This window comes from Cricetulus griseus, chromosome 9, assembly GCF_003668045.3.
Source record: "Cricetulus griseus strain 17A/GY chromosome 9, alternate assembly CriGri-PICRH-1.0, whole genome shotgun sequence".
Taxonomy (NCBI): Eukaryota; Metazoa; Chordata; class Mammalia; order Rodentia; family Cricetidae; genus Cricetulus; species Cricetulus griseus.
The window spans coordinates 19,600,828-19,621,157 of NC_048602.1; the positions used below are offsets into that span (position 1 = coordinate 19,600,828).

Below are 20,330 nucleotides of genomic sequence, written 5' to 3' on the forward strand. Positions count from 1 at the left end.
ATAACCCCTAATGAAGTAGAAGCAGTCATCAAAATTCTCCCAACCCAGGGAGACATGGCTTTAGTGAGTACAGAATTCTACCAGAAATTCAAAGAATAGCTAACACCAATTCTCGAAGTATTCCACATAAGAGAAGCAGAAGGGTCATTGCCAAACTCTTTTTACCAGGCTACAATAACCTTGGTACCCAAGCCACACAAAGACACAAACAAGAAAGAGAACTACAGACCAATATCTCTCATGAATATTGACACAAAAATACTCAATAAAATACTGGCAAACCTAATCCAAGAATACATCAGAACAATCATCCACCGTGATCAAATAGGCTTCATCCCAGGGATGCAGGGATGGTTCAGCATTCGAATATCTGTCAATGTAATCCACCATATAAAAAACTGATAAAGAAAACTCACATGACCATCTCACTAGATGCTGAAAAAGCCTTTGACAGAATCAATCCAACATCCCTTCGTGATAAATGTCTAGGAGAAATCAGGGATAACAGGAACATATCAAAACATAATAAAAGCAATATACAACAAACCAACAGCCAACATCAAACTAGATGGAGAGAAACTCAAAGTGATTCCTCTGAAATCAGGAACAAGACAAAGCTGTCCACTCTTTCCATATCTCTTCAATATTGTCCTTCAAGTTCTAGCTAGAGCAATAAGACAACAAAAGGAGATCAAGGAAATATACATTGGAAAAGAAGAAGTAAAACTTTCACTATTTGCAGATGATATAATAATCTACATAAGTGACCCACAAAACTCTACCAGGGAACTCCTACAGATGACAAATACCTTAAGCAATGTGGCTGGCAACAAGATTAACTAAAAAAAAAAAAAAAAATCAGTAGCCCTGCTACATACAGAAGAAATGCACTGAGAAAGAAATCAGAGAAACATCGTCCTTTACAATTGCCACAAACAACATAAAATACCTTGGGGTAAGCCGGGTGTTGGTGGCACGCACCTTTAATCGAAGTACTTGGGAGACAGGCAGATCTGTAATTTCGAGACCAGCCTGGTCTACAACAGCTAGTTCCAGGAGAGCCTCCAAAGCCACAGAGAAACCCTGTCTCGAAAAAACAACAACAACAAAAATACCTTGGGTTAATGCTAACCAAACAAGTGAAAGAACTGTATCAAAAGAACTTTGAGTCTTTAAAAGAAAGAAATTAAAGAAGATACCAGAAAATGGAAGGATCTCCCATACTCTGGATACGTAGGAACAACATAGTAAAAATGGCAATCTTACCAAAAGCAATCTACTGCTTCCTTACTCTGTGAGAAGTTATTTAGATTTATTTTACACCAGTTGTTTGGATGACTCTTTTTTACCGTTTCCTTAAGAAATGGAATGTGACCTTTGATTGTAACTCCTGTATTGCCTGTAATATTCTGTTGGGTATATACAGCTGTAAAGAACCTGTAAAGGGGAAGAGAATTCAACATGAAGATTAGAGAAAGGAATTCATCAGAGCAGATGGCAGGGTCTGGTTTCTGTAAAAAGTCTCAGTTTGCACTATGCTGTGGAGTTTCCCTTTGAGCCCTGTCTGCAGCCTGGAGATTTGAGAGCGGGACAGGAGGAACACCCTAAAAGAGAAAACAAACAGAATCCTCAGTTGTTCACCCAGTTAAAATTTTGGCTCCCACATTTGGTTTGTGATTGGATCCTTGTCTGCAGTGAGTAGATATTTGCCATTGTCCCAAAGGAAGAGTGTCACACATCACATGCTGCAATCGGGGCACACACTCATTTACTTTCATTTGTTATGTTTTAAGAACATCGACTCTGATTCCAAAGCTCAGTTCTTTAGTTCTCCCTCCCAACACAGCTTTTTCCTCCTGTTCCACCATTTATGCCAACATTATGTATCATTTCCATTCCTGGTGATGGACATTGTATCTAGGGCAACATGCAGACATATAGGAGTCGTAGTACACATTTCCTGATAGGTATTTAACTTGTTTTGGGGGTTTGGTTTTAGCTTGGATTGTTGTTATCCTTTGCTCACTTGTTTTGTTCTTTTTTTCCTTTTTCACATTATTAATTTCCCGTTGTGATATAATCAGGACATTTGTCCTCTTGCTTTCATCCCAACAAATCCTCCAGTATGCCCTCCCTGTTATCTTTCAAATATGTGGCCTCATTTTTCGTTAACAGTTAATACATACATATATGAATATCTGTATGCATATACATTTCTAAATTACCTAGCCATTATAATGTCACTGCTATGTATGTCTTCAAGAGTGACCATTTGGTAGCTGACAGCCAATTGGTGTGGTCTTCCTGAGGAAGACCATGTCCTCTGCTCTCAGCATTCACCAGTTGCCTGTAGTTCTCTCTGTAGGGTTGAGGCCTTATGGGCTTTTGTTTTTTAAAGTATACTCGCTGATTTAATTACAAACTTTTTTCTTTCTTTTTATTTATTATGTATACATTCTTCTGCCTGCATGCCCGCACAGGGCACCAGATCTCATTCAAGGTGGTTGTGAGCCACCATGTGGTTGTCGGGAATTGAACTCAGACCTCTGGAAGAATAGTCAGTGCTCTTAACCGCTTAGCCATCTCTCCGGCCCTAGCCTTATGGACTTTTACCCAACCAGTTTAGCATGTTCATTGTACTTGTTACTGGGCTGCTCATATTATGTGGGCCTGTTAGTGAGATTTTAGAGATGTAGTTTCTGACATTACTTGGTGTAATGGCTACTCCTGGTTGTCAACTTGACTACATCTGCAATGAATTACAATTCCAAAGTGCAGGGCACACCTGTGAAAGCTACTTTTTGCTTGGTTTATAGGGGTGAATCCATTTGTAGTCCAGACATTTGAGGTGGGAAACACACACCTTTCAAAACCATCTTGAGGCTGGAAGTTCCACCTTTGATGTAGGCCACACATTCTCCTGGAAGTCTCTGTAAGGACAGGAAATAATAGAGCATTTTGCTCATGGTTGGCTTGTTGGCTCATGTCTTTGGGGCACATCATTCCTTTGCTGGCATTGAAGCCTACTACTTTGGGATTCTAGCATATACTGAAGAACAGCTGAGACATCCATCCTTATAAACTGAGGACTAGATTCTTCGACTTTCAGTCCTCAGCCATTGTTATTAGCTGGCCAGCAGCCTATAAGTCATTCAAATAAATCCCGTGTGTGTGTGTGTGTGTGTGTGTGTGTGTGTGTGTGTGTGTGTGTGTGTGTGTGTGATGTTTAATTGGTCTTCATAACAGCAATCTGGAGTCAGATACAGGGGTAAAGGCTGAAAGATCAGAGAAACAGAGGATCAAGCCATAGCCACTTCTTACCTCACCACCTCTTCAGCCTGAAAGGGCCTGAGCTGCTGTCTCCTCCTGCTTTATATTTGTCTCTGAGCTGAGCCATATCACTCCCTGTCTGTCTGTAAGACCTCTAGAACTCTATGGTTAATTAGTAGCTAACTCTGCCCTCTGATCTTCAGGCTAGCTTTTTTGTTTGTTTGTTACAGCAAAAATAAAATATCCCCACATATATGTGTGTATGTCACATATAGATTATAAATATCATATATACAACATATAATATATACACAGAGTACATATAATGCATATTATATATTATGTGTATAATATACATTACATTTATATGACACACACACACACACATATATATATATATATATAGAGAGAGAGAGAGAGAGAGAGACAGACAGACAGACAGACACAAAGACAGACACAAAGACAGACACAAAGACACACAGAGAGAGAGAGATTCATTCCAGACAATGCACAAGGAGACACAATTTCAGAGCAAACTTCCTCATCCTCTGGCTCTTACAACTTTAATACCTCCTGCTTCCAAACTTTTTCTTGCAACTTATATTCGGGAGTGTTTTATATGTGTTACCATTTTTCCTGGCATCCAGAACACTGTGTTTGGTTACTTGTAGTTTATTTGCAGTTGGCCTCAATCTGTTGCAAAAAGAATTTTCCTTGGTAACAGGTGAAGACTACATTCATCTATGGGTATAAGGAAAGGTTTACATTTTTGTTAGGGATTATGCTGATTTAGTAAAATGGTGGCTGTTCATTCTCTAAGATTCATGACTTCACAAGCACTGAGTAGTTAAACAGGTTTCCAGTACCCAACATGGCTTCTCTTCTATTAAGTAATTCAGAAGCCCAACTAGAAAGCTATTGGTTGGCCAGGTGGTGGTAATGCAAGCTTTTAATCCCAGCACTTGGGAAGCAGAGCAGGTGGATCTCTATGAGTTGGAGATCAGCCAGGTCTACAGAGTGAGTTTCAGGCCAGGCTCTAAAGCTACTCAGAAAAACCCTGTCTTGAAAAACAACAAAAAAAGAAAGAAAGGATGGTTTCTTTCTAGTTCTCCTGTATTTATCTATTCTTCATATTTTTCCCATGAAACTTATTATTTCACATGATCTCATGGAAGATACCTATGACTCTCCTGTGTATGTTTTGCCTGTCCTGCTTGTCTCTGTTCTTTGGCTGCTAAAATCCCTTTATAAGCTTTTGTGAAGTATACATGGAAGCTCATAACACTACCACCAGCTGCCCGGGTTCTGCAGCCGCTTGACTAGTCTCAGGAAGGCAGCTTGCAGTGCCTGGTGCCTCGAAGTGGCAGGTTCACCACTTCCTCTGGGAACCTCGGGGCGTGGGGTGATCCCACTCATTGACACCATTCTGTAACGATAAGCCTTTCTGCCAAAGCCACCCGAGCCCTGCCAACACGTGGGCGCTTTCCACCAAGCCGCCTGAGTTCTGCCTACCACGTGGTCACCCAAAATAATACACAGACACTTCTATAGGTTTACAATGCTGCTGGCCAATTGACTAGGATTTCTTATATGCTAGCTCAGTCTTAAGTATCAACCATAAAGACTTATCAGACACCAGCTGCAGGTGTCTTCTCTTGCTGGGATCACATGGCAGCTCCATAGAGAAGACAGCAGGAGGAAGAGAGCAAGAGAAAAGGCTTATTTGTACTTATAAGAGAGGGATTTATATCATGGTAGGTGTAATTATGACATGGTTAATGATGTGACACATTTGTGATTCTATTTGGTATATTTATAAAATGTTTAGGTGCTATCATGACCTGTTTCTTGTTTTCATTTGGAGACTAATCATGACATAGGAATGATTGTGTGTCAAAGTAAAAGGGGTGATCTAGTGATGGCTGCTTTGGTTGTCCATTTTACACATTTAAACCCATATCTTGATGTGGGAGGTCACACGTCTTTGAAAATATCCATGAGTCTGGAAGATACAACTTTAAACTGGACCACATCTTCTATTTGAAACCCATAAAAGGAATGGAAGAAGGAAGCTTTTGCTCCTTGTCTGCTTGCCCTAGATTTTACAGCACACACATCCCTTCAGTGGCACACAGGCTTGTTCTTCTGATTCCATCACACAGAGAAGACCAGCTGAGAAACCCATCCTGAAGGACAGAGCAATTTACTTAAGCACAGAACATTCTGTTCATAGCTATCCATTGTTGGATTGACTAGGCAAAAGGCTGTAAGATATATATATATATATATATATATATATATATATATATATATATATTTCTTCTAAGCACCAATCAACCAACGTGAGTAATTAGCACACAGGTATTTCATGCTAAAATGTGACTTTCAGAAATTCTCCTAACAGTTCCTAAATGTCAATCAATCAGAAACCAACTCTTAACTACTGATGTAATCCTGTAACTTGTCTTTACACCTAGCAGTAGACAAGGAACTTCCCTCCCTCAGGAGGCTGCTGCATCCAGCTTGCTAGACTGGGTGCCTGTCATGGTTGGATGAAAAATAAAACCTTGCTTTTACAGTTCACTGGGTCTGTCTCCCTGATGGCCTCTGGGAATCTTCACAACTTGGGCATATTTTCAAATTCCAAATTCCTAAATAGTGTCTCACCAAGGCCAAATTGCAGTATTTCGTTTTGTCTTCCCTTGTGTTATTGATCATAAGTTGTCATCTGAATTTAGCCTGTTATCCTTTGCTGTATGTAGCCCGGGAGGCTGGTAGTGAAGCAGGGAATGCTGCCTGTCTTTATCTGAAAGGTTCAGAACTCACAATGGGGTCATATATAAGGGTGCAGCATCCTTCGGGATGTAGATAAGGACTAGGCTGACAGGAAGCCTATGGAGAGTCTATGCAAAGTAGTTCCAGGCAGCCTGACAGCTGGAGCTGTGTGGAAGGCAGCAGGAGATGGAGTGGGAGGGACAGGTACCTAATGGGGCGGTGACAAGGTCTACTCAGAAGAAAAGAATCAGGGGAGTGCAGTTGGGCAACTAATCTAGAAAGGCGAGCCTCCCCACCATCCCTGTAGACGATTTTGACAAACCATGTGACTAAAAGTGGATTTTTTTTTAAGTGCAAGTGTCCAGGAGGAGGACCTGGATCTTCAAAGATCCAGGCTGAAGGGACCGGAAATTCCTCCATTCCCTGTTGAACACGGTGAGCCATGTTGTCCGGAACTGGATGAGGAAGACCCGACCAGGATCTCAGGGACCTGCAGGGAAGGTAGCTGCATGCCGCAGATTGGGTCCAGAGGACATGGCGGGTGTCACAGGGACCTGAAAACTCAGGAACCGCAGTGGCCCCGCAGAACAGCCTGGAAAAGTCAGCAGTGCAGTGGCGGGAACTCCAGCCCTTTGGGCCTGAAACCTCCCAGGTCTGAGGAGCTACCGGGCTGGGACCCGGTTGGGAGGGGAGCGGGGGTGCGAGCGGTTTCTCTGCTGCTCATCAGGAAGCCGGCCCGAGATATTTCTGTGGTTTTTTTCCTTGGTGTATTTTAGATCATATTGAATAAGCCTAGTATTTTCAGTTGATATTTTGATTGCCAAAATATTCTTGTAAAAATTATCTAATAGAATATTTGAACTTATCTGAAGATTTGCAAGCATGATTCTCTTTGCCATGGTGGAGATGACAAGGATATTGAAATTTACAATCATCCGTACTAATTTCCATATTATAAACTTCCACATTCAAGAGAGTGACACATGGAAATGGAGACTTGGATTAGCAGAGAGCTTTTAGATTACAGATGAGGAACGACTCAAAATTTCTTTAAATCTGAAACTATATATATTTTTTTCGAATCCCACAGTGTGCTGGTAAACATAATCTTTTAAAATCATACTTTTATCCACTACTAATTTTCACCCTCAGACATGTGAACACTGTGGTATAAATAAGGCATTCGTGAAAGTGTTATGGCCAGGCCTGTAGCACAAGTTTTTTTGTTTTTGTTTTTGTTTTTTCCCAGACAGGGTATCTTTGTGTAACCCTGGATGTACTGGAACTGATTCTGTAGAATATGCTGGCCTCAAACTCAGAGAGATTCCCCTGCCTTTGCCTGCCAGGTGCTTGTATTAAAGGTGTGCACCAGCACTACCCGACCTTTAAACCACTCAGAAGGTGGAGGCAGGAGCATTGAAGTCAGCTGGAGGCTGGTAAGGTGTACATAATTACTTCAAGGAGAGTTGCCACTACACAATAAGACCATGTTTCAGAGGAAATAGGGAAAAAAACAAAAACAAAAGAAATGTGAATGTGGTCTCCAGAGTGAGTGCCAGGATAGGTAGGCTCCAAAGCTACACACAAAAAAAACCTTGTCTCGAAAAAAAACAAAAAAAGAAAAAGAAAAAGAAATGTGAATACATTGGGGTATAAAATGCTGTAAAAACACATGGTTTGAATAACTATGATACCTCATCTATATCAGAAAAAAATGTTATATTTATTTGTCTACTTGGTCCAAGAAAAGCACTCTGTTCATGGACACATGATAAAATTGTGATTCATTTGTTGTGGTGTTTGCTGTGTCCAAAATCTATCTCCCAAGTTTTTTTTGTTTTTTTTTTTTTTAAGATTTTTATTTATTTATTATGTTTAAAGTCTTTTGCCTGCATGCCAGCAGAGGGCACCAGATCTCATTCAAGGTGGTTTTGAGTCACCATGTGGTTGCCAGGAATTGAACTCAGGACCTCTGGAAGAACAGTCCGTGCTCTTAACCGCTGAGCCATCTCTCCAGCCCTATCTCCCAAGTTCTAAAATTAAAGCTGTGCACCAATATGAGTATTCAACTGTTGGGTTTTCTTCCATGTTCTGTTGACAGTCAGTGGTGTGAATTTAGGCTTGTTCCACGAGGAATGGCAATGCCTGGAGCCTTCCCTGTGGCATGGTACAGGATGTTGCAGAACTGTAGCAGTATGGTTTCCATGGCTAAGAACTATCCTTGTAGTCTCCATTGCTCCTCCTGAGCATTTTTTGACAAACTAATTGGCAAGTGTGTGAGCTTGTGTGCATGAGTCTCAGATCCCACAGAATAAATGAAATCCTCAAAGGGAAAAAAATGCATGTGATGTTCTGCCTTCTTCCTGTGTGTCCTTTTGGAAGCTGTAAGCTTCCACGATTATTGGTTCATATTAAATTCAGAACCTCACTAGTGTATAATCTCTTCCTAATCATTCAGTACCATTTCTCGCACTCAGTTTTGACTGAGCTAGGATTGGATGTTGGATTCAAGAGATGCCAACTAAAAAGTTTTTATAATATTGCCAGTATTGTGACATTGCATGACAGTAAGGAAATCATTTGTGTATTCCTGTATTTAGTTTTATCTTCATCTACTGAGCACAGTACTGTGTGAGAAATCCAGGGGCTTCCTAAACAATCTCTTTCTCATGTGCAAGGCTCACTGATCACCCAGACCTGCTCACCTATGCAGCAGAACAGAGGGGACCTGGAAGGACAGAGGTAACAGAAGCTTAGGATACAGGTATGGTGGAGGGATTGGCTAAAGAGTGGAAAGGGATCAATGGGAGGGGGAAGTGGGACATGAAATTTGTTTTGACACATTGTGTTTCACTAGCAACAATTCTGGAGACTTCTTCTGAGAACAAGATGCTCGATGGTGATTTTTCTTTTCAAGTGTCAAATGTCTTTCCAGGATCTCCATTCTTTAGGATCATTGACCAGACAAATGATCATATTCTCTTTCTTGGGACTTTTCATGTGGTTTGACATTTTTCACTGACAGGTTTCAGTATTACTCATACATTCTGACCCTTTATTTTTATAGCCAAGTAAGCCATGTGTTCATTGTTCCAGAAAGAGAAACTCAAAGAAGTGAAACAGTAAGAAATGGCTAATTCTCCAGTAAATATGTCTCAGGTCAGTCATCCTTTTCACTCTCTATGTCAATATGTTATACTCTAATACATTAAAAGTTTTAATTTTTTGCTTCTCCTAATTTTTAAATTTTTATTATAATTCTGTGACCAGACAACAATAAATCTGACACTGCATTAAGCAGACCAAAAGATTATAAAACTCAATGTAGTCTATACAGGCAGAGTTCTCACAGGGCACAGAAGCTCTGGAGCCTCACATGGGATTTCATATTTCACAATTGAATATATTTTGATTTACCTATCCACCACCCAAATCCCAAAAACCATTGACAAAATTAGAACTAGAAAAGCTCTTAGCTTAAGTAACTTATCCATAACTGGTTTTCATTATCTGCAATAAGTCTCCGGTCATTTAAGCTTCCTGTTCTCTTTTCTCCAAGTTATACTGTGTCCTCATTAACATTGTCTCTGTATACACCTGTGATTGGGAGATAATGCATGTGAGCAAAAACATGGTATTTCTTTCTGAAAGTGATGACTGCAGTTAATACTGCACATTTTGGGTCTGTCCATTTTCCTGCAATTTTTTTTCTCTTCAGCTGAAATGTACAGTTGTATACACTTTTCATAATACATTCATTCATCTGTTGATAGATAAAGCTTTGATTCTACTACTTTCCCTTTCATGACAAAAACAGCAGTAAAGATGGAGTATAAATATCTCTGTGGTGGGGTGTGTTGTTCTCTGTGTTTATGGCCAGGAGTGCAATAGCTGTGTCATATTTTGGTTCTGTTGTCAATTTTTTCAGGAATGTCCAAACTATTTCCCACAATAGCTGTATTAATTTACACCCTCCCCTCCATCAATAGTGAGTAAGGCTTTTTTACTCACCTTTATTGTCAGTTTAGTTGATAACAGACATTCTGTCTCGGGTGAGTCACTATTTCCAATTAGTTTTAATTTGCATTTCAATGTTGGTCCTTTTGTGATCCTGAGAACTTTTTCAATGTTTATTGGCCAATAGAGTTTCTATCTTTGAAAAGTGCCTGTTTAGCCCATTTGTTGATTTGCAATTTTATTTTCTTGGTATTAAATTAATTTAATTTTTGATAAATTTTTGATATATGCCTTATTTTAAGTTTCACTGGTATGGATTCACTTACCTATACCTTAAACAATTTTTGATGTATTTTTAGAATTCCCTCAAATTTTTTTCTTTTTCTTTTTTTTCCTTTTTTTTTTTTTTTTTTTTTTTTTTTTTGTGTGTGTGTGTGTGTGTGTGTGTGTGTGTGTGTGTGTGATTTTTTGAGATAGAGTTTTTCTGTGGCTTTGGAGACTGTCCTGGAACTCGATCTTTTAGACCAGGATGGTCTCAAAATCACAGAGTTCCACCTGCCTCTACCTCCTGATTGCTGGAACAAAAGGCCTGTGCTACCAACTTCCAGCCCAATTTTTATTACTTTGTGAGTGAAGTGAAATTCTCAAAAAATTCTAAAGTTGTCATTTGTCTCTGTTGGCTTATGCATAACCTTAGAAAAAAATTTGATTGCATCAAATATTGCTGATGCAGATTTTTCTCTGTTTATACTGGTCCAAATATTGTAAGGAAATTAACTCCATGGGCTATTTACCTTATATGTGAATGTACTCCTGTTACAATTCATGCTACTGTGGAAAAAAATCCAAAACTCTTGTCAATAAAATCAGTCATATATTCTTCTATACCTTCCTCTTTCCTAATTAATCGTGTGACATTGGACCTAGAGTGTAAACATCCAACCTGAGTCTGTTAGCATAGAATCATGTGAGGCACAAATACAGACAGGAATGATATGTGTCAGTGCTTTAGCCTCATCTACAGGTACAGCATTTAAAACAGAGACATCTACAATGGGATCCTATGTGACATAAACAACACATCCATAACAGATAGATAACCATGAATAGACCTTAAAATTTTATCCTGTTTCATGTATACTGCTTGTAAGACTGGTGTTTCATCCTGTTTTTACAGAGGTACATCATTCATGACAGAATGGGACTGTACTGAGAAATCATATTTTTGATTAATTATCTTAGCTCCTCTACATCTGTGTCCTTCTATCCAGGAAAGCACATCCAAGTAGCACTTGGTCAAACCATACTTTTTTTTATTTCAGGGTGGGTTGACCTTCAGGGATGTAGCAGTGGACTTCTCCCAGGAGGAGTGGGAATGCCTCGACTCTGGTCAGAGGGCTTTGTGCATTGATGTGATGTTGGAGAATTACAGCAACCTGGACTTTGTGGGTGAGAATATTTTGCTTGTTGAATGCCCAACCTAACTTTTCTTTGTTTTCACTCAATAGGTTGTAAAATCTGTTAAGGAGTCCTGAAAAAACAAAGAGAAGACAAGGCAGATTTAGTAATTTGAAACAAATTTTCAGCTATTTTGGGTTCTCTTTCCAATTTGCATTACACTTATTTTTGGTTCCAAGATTAATCTGTAGACTCAGTAGCATATAACATTTGCACTCATGTCTTAAAGCTTCTTGTCTATTATCACAATAAACATGTTTTTTCAGATTTTTTTATTTGAATTAGAAACAAGATTATCTTACATGACAGTCCCAGTTCCCTCTCCCTCCCCTCCTCCCCTACCACCCCCCTCAACTAAAACCCTACCTATCACATATCCTTTCTGTTCCCACTGGATGGTGAGGCCTTCCGTAGGGTTTCATTGGAGTCTATCATATCTTTGGGATAAGGCCTAGGCCCACCACCGTGTGAATAGCTATGTTTTTTATTGTGAGAAAAATTCAAGATACATAACATGGAAAATCCTAAGTATACTGATGAATTTGACAAGAAATATCAATCCAGATAACTTATTTAAGTTCCTCTGCTTTATGTTGTCATAGTGAACCAATTACTGTGTTAGATTTCTGTATTATTTCTGAAAGTTCTGGAATGGATTATGGACTGCCTGATAGTACTGGTGTATAATTGCATGAAAGCTAATCATGATTAACTGTCTGGAATGCATGAGATTGCCCTTGAAAGAGAAGAGACGGGAGAAGCCACAACTAGAGTGGACTTGTGAATAAGCAAGAGAACAGTGAAGGCTTCAAGTGAAAGAGAAAGCCAGAGTTGAGAATATTTTTTGGTATTCAATTTCACTTGATATGATTCCTGATCATTTAACTTTGTGTAGTGTCCTGGCCTCAGGATGCATCCTGTCTGTTGTAATGACTGTGGAGGGCCTTCTGCATTATTACACCTGTATTGTGGTGACTTAATACTACTAAAAATAAGTCTTATATGATTATGCTGAAATTGGACACAAATAATTTTTCAAATATTTAAGTCTAACTTCCGTCTTTGACGTAATGTTATTCTGTAATTGCCTTCCTTGTATGCATAACTTCCTATTACATCGTTTATGGTGAATGCATATACATTCTCTGCAAAATAATCTCAGGAGTCAGAGTGGACCTGAGAATAACCCTATGAGGAAAGTTAAGAAACACAGTAGTGTGTGGAACTCTGAGACTATCTGACAGAAATAATCAATAGTTTCCCATGACAGGCCTGGATGAAACAAGCTAAAGCCTTTGATTTCTGGTAGAATATTGTCTTTGCATCCATTTACTAAGTATAAATACTGTAAACCTGGGATTGGATTACACTCCGCTTCATTAATTGCTGAGATGAAATATTGAAAGATAGAAACATGTATTCTAAATATAAACCCTGAGTCTTTTGTATCTTACAGCTAATTAACCATCATCAATTATTTTTTTCATCTATTTCCAGGTAGAGATTTTGAGAATTATGAGATATCTGTTTTAAATCACTGACCTTTGAAGGCTGCCATGCTGTGTTTATGATAATCCATACAATTATAGTGATTGCAAACTGTCCATAACTGGGAACTTTTTTTTTTTTTTTTTTTTTTTTTTTTTTTGGTTTTTTGAGATGGGGTTCCTCTGTATAGCTTTGGAGCTTATCCTGGCAATCGCTCTGGAGATCACGCTGGCCTCGAACTCACAGAGATCTGCCTGCCTCTGCCTCCCGAGTGCTGGGATTAAAGGTGTGCACCACCAATGCCCAGCTAACTGGGAACTTTAATGTCAAGAGTTCCAGTTTGACTTATGTTAAATAACAACTTAGATAGTCATTTATCACATGTTTATTATTGAAAAAGGCCCATTAATCTGAAGTTACTCATTTTCAGAGAACTATTACAAGTGTGATCCTGTCCATCAGCATGTGAAGACTGAAAAGGAGTCTTGTCAGTGTAATGACCTTGGCAAAGCCCCTCATGACCCCGCCACATGTGCACTTTATAGAACAAGTGAAACTACAGAAAATTCCAATAACTACACATATAGTAATCACAGGGATGCCTCTGTTGACTCATCAAACACAGAGAGGCATGAAATTATGTACACTGGAGAAGAACCTTGCCTAACTAAAGACTGTGAGAAATCCTTAAATTTGAGTTCCAACTTTACTCAAGATCGGAGACTCAACACTGCTGAGAAAGAGCACAGGCAGGAGGAAGGTGATGACTCTTTGAGCTCTGCATCCAGGATTTTGCAACAACCAGTTTACATTGAAGAATATCCACACCAGTGTGGTAAATGCAAGAAATGCTTCAGGACTGCCTCCTACCTCACTGATCATGAGAGAATTCATACTGGAATTGCACCCTGCCAAAGCCTTCATATTGTGGAGAAACTTTACATATGTATGGAATGTGACATGTCCTCAACTTGGAATTCACAATTTAGAAGACATAAGAGAGTTCAAACAGGAGAGAGACCTTACAGTTGTATGCAATGTAACAAGTCTTATACCCGGATCTCACTTCTTAGAACACATCAGAGAATTTGTACTACAGAGAGATCTTACAAATGTATGGAATGTGACATGTCCTGGGATTCATATCTTAGAAGACATCAGAGAGTTCACACAGAAGAGAGACCTTACAAATGCAGAGAATGTGACAAGTCCTTTACCTGGAATTCAGATCTTAGAAGACATCAGAGAGTTCACACAGGAGAGAGACCTTTTAAATGCAGAGAATGTGACAAGTCCTTTACCCGGAATTCAGATCTTAATATACATCAGAGAGTTCATACTGGAGAGAGACCTTTCAAATGCAGAGAATGTGACAAGTCCTTTATCTGCAATTCAGATCTTAGAAGACATCAGAGAGTTCACGAACGAGAGAGACCTTTCAAATGCAGAGAATGTGACAAGTCCTTTACCCGGAACTCACGTCTTAATATACATCAGAGAGTTCATACTGGAGAGAGACCTTACAAATGTATGAAATGTGACATGTCCTTTACCTGGCATTCAGCTCTTAGAAGACATCAGAGAGTTCACACAGGAGAGAGACCTTTCAAATGCAGAGAATGTGACAAGTCCTTTACCCGGAACTCACGTCTTAATATACATCAGAGAGTTCATACTGGAGAGAGACCTTACAAATGCAGAGAATGTGACAAGTCCTTTATCTGCAATTCAGATCTTAGAACACATCAGAGAGTTCATACTGGGGAAAAATCTTACAAGTGTATGGAATGTGACAAATCCTTTAGGTGGTATTCCCATCTTCGAAAACATCACCAAGTTCATACTAGGGAAAAACCTTACAAATGCATGCAGTGTGACAAGTGCTTTAACCAGCTCTCCCTTCTTAGAATACATGAGAGAATTCATACTGGAGAGAGACCTTACAAATGTATGGAATGTGACAAATCTTTTACCCGGAACTCACATCTTAAAAAACATCAGAGAGTTCATACTGGAGAGCGACCTTGCAAATGTAAGGAATGTGACAAGTCCTTTATCTGTGATTCAGATCTTAGAAAACATCAGAGAGTTCATACTGGGGAAAAACCTTACAAATGTATGGAATGTGACAAGTCCTTTATCTGGAAATCAGATCTTAAAACACATCAGAGAGTTCATACTGGGGAAAAACCTTACAAGTGTATGGAATGTGACAAATCGTTTACCCAGAATTCACATCTTAATATACATCAGAGAATTCATACTGGAGAGAGACCTTACAAAGATATGGAATGTGACAAGTCCATTAGCTGGGATTCACATCTTGGAAAACATCAGAGTTCACACTAGGGAAAAAGCTTACAAATGTATGCAATGTGACAAGTCCTTTACCAGGAATGCAAATTTAGAATACATCAGAGTTCACATTGAGCAGAAATCTTATACATGTATTGAATGCTAGAAGTCCTTTACCAAGATGTCACATTTTATAAGACATCATATGGTCCATACTGGAGAGAGACCTTGGAGTTGTCAGAAATGTGACAAATCTTTCATTAGATGGAAATATCTTGGAACACATCAGAATATTCATACTGGAAAGAAAATTTACAAATGTTAAAGCTGACATAACCTTTATCCATATTACAAGTCTTAACAGATGGAGAGAAAAATCCCATTGCAAATACTGTGACTTGCCATTTTCTGGTATTCCAAGCTTACAAATACAACTGTATACATAATAGAAACATAAAGATAAGAAACTTATTAAAACCTTATTTAACCTTTTGTGAGGTTAATCTTAGAAAATATCACAGAGTTTATGCCAAATTAAAATTCTCTCAATGTTACTACAGTAAAATCTTCTTATGTGTTTTACTGTGTATGTGTGTTTTGCCTGCTTGTTTTACTGTGCGACACATGAATTCCTACTTCAGATGGAGGCCAGAATTCCCAAAGCTCGAGTTTAAGGCAAATGGTGAGTTGCTGTGTTTGCTGGCAATCAAATCCATGTCCTCTAAAAGAGCAGCTTGGGTTCTTAACCACTAAGTGATATCTCCAGACCCTGGGAAAAGCTGTGAAAAAACATTTATCTTTCTACAACATCCAAAGATTCCTAACAGTGCCAGGCATGATAGTGCAAGCCTTTAATTGGTTACTTAGGAGACAGGGTTTGGGGTTGTCTGAGATAGAGGCCTTTGTGATGGACAGAGTGACATCCAAGACAACAAGGATTGCATTAGTCCTGCCTCCAAAAAATCATTTTGCAGACAAAATTAATTTTGTCTCTAATTTTTCTGTGCATCTCAAAAGTCATGCTTCTGACCAGCCATATGAAAATATACTTTTGTGATTGCTGTCTTCTTGTTTATTGGAGAGATAAGCCAAGAAGAAGTAAATATCAAAAGTAGGCCAGGTTCATTTTAAACCTGGAAATTAGTGAATGTGTGCAGATAGTGCTCTTGGTGGTTGCAGCTATGGGCACATCCTCTCAGAACCCTGAGGGCAGGACAGTATAGACGCCTGAATACAAACACCTGCCCAGGGACTTATTTCCCTTGTTGGTGGGATGTTGGGATTAGGGAGGGGTAACTAGGAGCAGGCAGCACAGAAGAGGTTGGGGATGATTGGGCATCCAGAGCAGCTGGGGTTTTGAGTTTCTTCCTGAGGAGCAAGGCTGCCCTGGCTTTGCAGGAGCCTAAGAAGGGACCTCCTAGCAGGCCAACTCACCCCACTGCACTGCTCCAGCCCTTCCTGCCTGGCCATGGGTGTCCTCAGTAAGGCTGCCCCACATACCCCTACTACTGAGTATACCCTGAGGACTTCCAGCTTGGCACCTCTCTTTCCCTATTACCAGAGCCAATCATCATTGGGGAGATGCCTGGGCTCCTGTGTGTAGGTAACAGGGACTTGACCTAGGATGGATCAATCTGGAAGAGGAAGACAAGCCTGGGCATGGACCACCTGCTCACTGTACCTTGCATAGTGAGTGGTAGATTATGCGCAGTAGGCGCTTTCTCTCCTTATCAGTAGGTAAAGGGAGGGGGAGACCTGGACCAACTTGAAACTCAGATACCAGCCTCTATTCTGTCATGATGGATGAATTGTCATTGAGGGTGTAGACATGAACACCAGCAGGTCTGTCAAACAGAAAAGAATCTGTGGGAGAGTACACCTCTAAGAAGCAGAGCAGTCCCTTACATCTGTGACTCAGCACTTCAAATGTCTTTTCAGAGATTCCTTCAGGTTTGAAATAAGCATTGAGGAGATTGACTCGTGTGACATCCTGAGAATAAGGCATTTGAGAGGAGACTGCTACTGTCTGTGGGTTTGTGTTTCCCTATGAGAATTTACAGGAAGCAGCCAAGGCCTCTCTTCCAATAAAAGAAACATTCATCTCTTTGAAGTAATGCTGGAGAAAAGCCCTTTTGCTACTGCCTCAGATTCAGCACAAAAGCGGCATTGGATTAAGCTGCTTACAGCTCCTGTGAGTCCACATTCAACATTTGTGACACATTTGATCCCTCACTAGTGTCTTTAGGAGAAGAAGAAGAAGAAGAAGAAGAAGAAGAAGAAGAAGAAGAAGAAGAAGAAGAAGAAGAAGAAGAAGAAGAAGAAGAAGAAGAACATAGGGTCTGATAGATGGTTTTCTAATGGAGAAGGGGTGGGTGTCCCTCCCAATGCAACCAGTACACATATTTTCAGCTACTGCACAGATCAACACATTGAGGAACCAAAGATATCCACTTGGGATAAGCTAAGTGAATGGAGCTCTGCAGTTCCACAAACAAATTGTGACTCAGAAGAGGACACAAGCAATCTGTGTCTGCTGTTACGGAGACAGAAGCAGCACCAGGTGTCCCGAGACAGCCACGTGTACCTAAGCAGACAGGGAGCTTGGAAAGTTCATATGCAGATCTATTACACACACTGCCTTGTACTGAATTTGCTTCAGATCACAGGGAGTCCCTGTTACTGGGGTGTGATGCACCACTAGGAAACAGAAACTCTTCTGCAAGGGAGACCAGAAGGCACAGTTTTGTTCAGGGACTCTGCTTGGGTGGATTCCATCTTCTCCAGAAGGCACGGGGGCTAAGACCCAAGCAGCAGGGCTCTCCAGCTGAGATGGTAGACACTGATTTGTCCCTCAAGGTGCCGTTGGATCCAGTGGTCACTGGTGATGTGGTGGGAGATGTTTGACTGGAGAGGTTGCTGCTGCCTGGTTGCAGAGCAAGCTATTGTGAGGTGGGGGGGGGGACTCGGAACTAGAGCGCAAGGCGTTCTAGCCAGGACTTACCATGTCCCTCCAGGTGCACCAGATCCTTTGGATCCCTTGTTCCCTGGTGAGTTGCTGGGTGATGGTTGGCTGGAGAGGGTATTGCTTCCTGGTCCCTAGGGAGGGGTTCATGAGGGAGGGACAGGGGCTGGGGCCTAGAGAGCAGGAAACCCATCAATTTCAAGGAAATACCATAAAAAACAGGACATTAAAGAGAGGAAAAGCATAGGATGAACTGATGTGAACCAATACATCCAAGAAAGAAGCTCCTGAAAATCAGAAATAGACACCATTTTCAGAAAGTCACAGAATCTGGCACGATTCACTAGTGCCCTGTTGAATCAAGCATACAGAATCAGTAAGGACTGATGACACTGTCAGACAATGTGTCACACCAGCCATGCAGCAAATAGCCCTCAAGTTGCCTGGACCACACAAGACAACATGGCCAGGGAAGGTAGTGAGTGGCTTGAAAGACACTTTCCACCTCCCTTGAGATGCCTGAAATCTGTGCAGTGATCCCCAGGTTTCCTGCTTCATAAAAACCATCACCCTGCATGGGTGATGCAGCTATCATTGAGTTCTTTGTGTCTCTATGTATAACCTTTCTCCCACACTCTTGTATGTCACCCCAATAAAACTCAGTGCTCCACTTAGTTTTAGAGATGACTCAGAGGCAAAGGGCACTGTCTGGGCTTTCGGATGATTTGGTTTGAATTCCCAACACCTTCATATGGACACTCAATCTGTAACCTCACTCCAGGCGACAATGCCAATCATCAGAAATAGAAATGTAACATGGAGACTTAGAAGAGTGCTAATCTGTGTTTCCTCATAGGGATATAACTTAGTTTTCTGGTTTGCTCCACAAAATTCTCCAGTATACCCAGACTAATATCTCAAACATGTGGCCTTCTTTTTCATTAACAGTTAATACATACACATATGAGTAGGTATATGCAAATAGATTCCTAACTAATCAGTCATTATAATGTATCCAAAATGTTTGCTTTCAAGGCTAAAGATTTGTACTCAATAGCCCATTGTTGTGTTTTCTGGAGGGGAGAGCATGTCTCCTGCTCCCAGCATTCCCTACTTGCCTACAGTTTTCTGTGTAGGGTTGAGGCCTGGTGGGCTTTTTCCAAACCACTGGTGATATGGGTGCCATCTAGGAGGCCAAGACAGTCTATGGGACCTCTAACAGTGGAGTCAGTCTTTATCCCCAGAGCAAAATGGACTTTCGGAGCCCATTCCCTATGGATGGATACTATTGCAGCCCAGATACAGCAAGGAGGGCCTAGGCCCTCCCCCAAATGATAAGACAGACTTTGAAGGTCCCTGGTTGGGGCCTCACTATCCCTGGGGAGGAGTTGGGAGGGTGGGTTGTGGCGGTTGGTGGGAAATATGGGAGGATGGGAGGGATAAAGGGCACAGACCCATCAGGAATAAAGGGATGGGATCCTTCCAGGAGTGGAGACAAAACCTGGAGGAAATACAGAATGAATCGTAGGGAAAGGTAGTTATAAAATATTTTTAAGCCATGTGACCAGTAAAAGAAGGAAAGATTATGGTAATAGTGATGTTTCTATTGTATTTTTCTAAGATTGTTTATGTACAGATATTTGTTTTCTTTCATTATCTTTATCAAGTGGATTAACATCAATTAAGAGGATATCAATGATTACTTAAATCCAAGATTCTAAAGTCCTGTTCCACAAGAGACACTGACACTCTAAATTTCAAATGTATTTGCGCTTGTACTAGAGTGAATTATTATCATGTTAGATGTAATTATAACATGGTTAAATAAAGAACACATTTGTGATTCTATTTAATATAGTTATATAAGGTTTAGGTGTTACTATGACCTGTTTATTGTTTTCAATTGGAAATTAATCATGCCATAAGGAATGACTGTGTTAAGCTGACCAGGGGCGGACTTGTCTTGGTTGTCAAATTTTCAACATCTGGAATGAACTACAATCCAGAAATGGAGGCACACTTGTGAGAGATTATTTTACTATGGATTGAAGTGGATGGATTCACTCCTAGTCCAAACCTTAGAGGTAGAACAAATATCTTTAACCCATATCTTCAAATGGGAGGA

At 40.3% G+C, this 20,330-nt stretch overlaps 1 protein-coding gene across 1 annotated transcript; it reads left to right on the plus strand.

Annotated features, from left to right (window-relative positions):
- Positions 1-9,159: 9,159 nt before the first annotated feature.
- Positions 9,160-15,797, plus strand: LOC100759458 (zinc finger protein 54-like). The gene is made up of 3 exons (XM_027433965.2): positions 9,160-9,204; positions 11,325-11,451; positions 13,379-15,797. Exons 1-3 carry the CDS (start codon positions 9,175-9,177, stop codon positions 15,295-15,297), a joined length of 2,076 nt encoding a protein of 691 aa, XP_027289766.1. The 5' UTR covers positions 9,160-9,174; the 3' UTR covers positions 15,298-15,797.
- Positions 15,798-20,330: the final 4,533 nt, after the last annotated feature.

Coding starts and splice junctions, on each gene's coding strand:
- LOC100759458 (XM_027433965.2), top strand. CDS start 9,175: ATGGCTAATTCTCCAGTAAATATGTCTCAG. Junction 9,205..11,324: donor CTCCAGTAAATATGTCTCAG/GTCAGTCATCCT, acceptor TTTTTATTTCAG/GGTGGGTTGACCTTCAGGGA. Junction 11,452..13,378: donor CAGCAACCTGGACTTTGTGG/GTGAGAATATTT, acceptor ACTCATTTTCAG/AGAACTATTACAAGTGTGAT.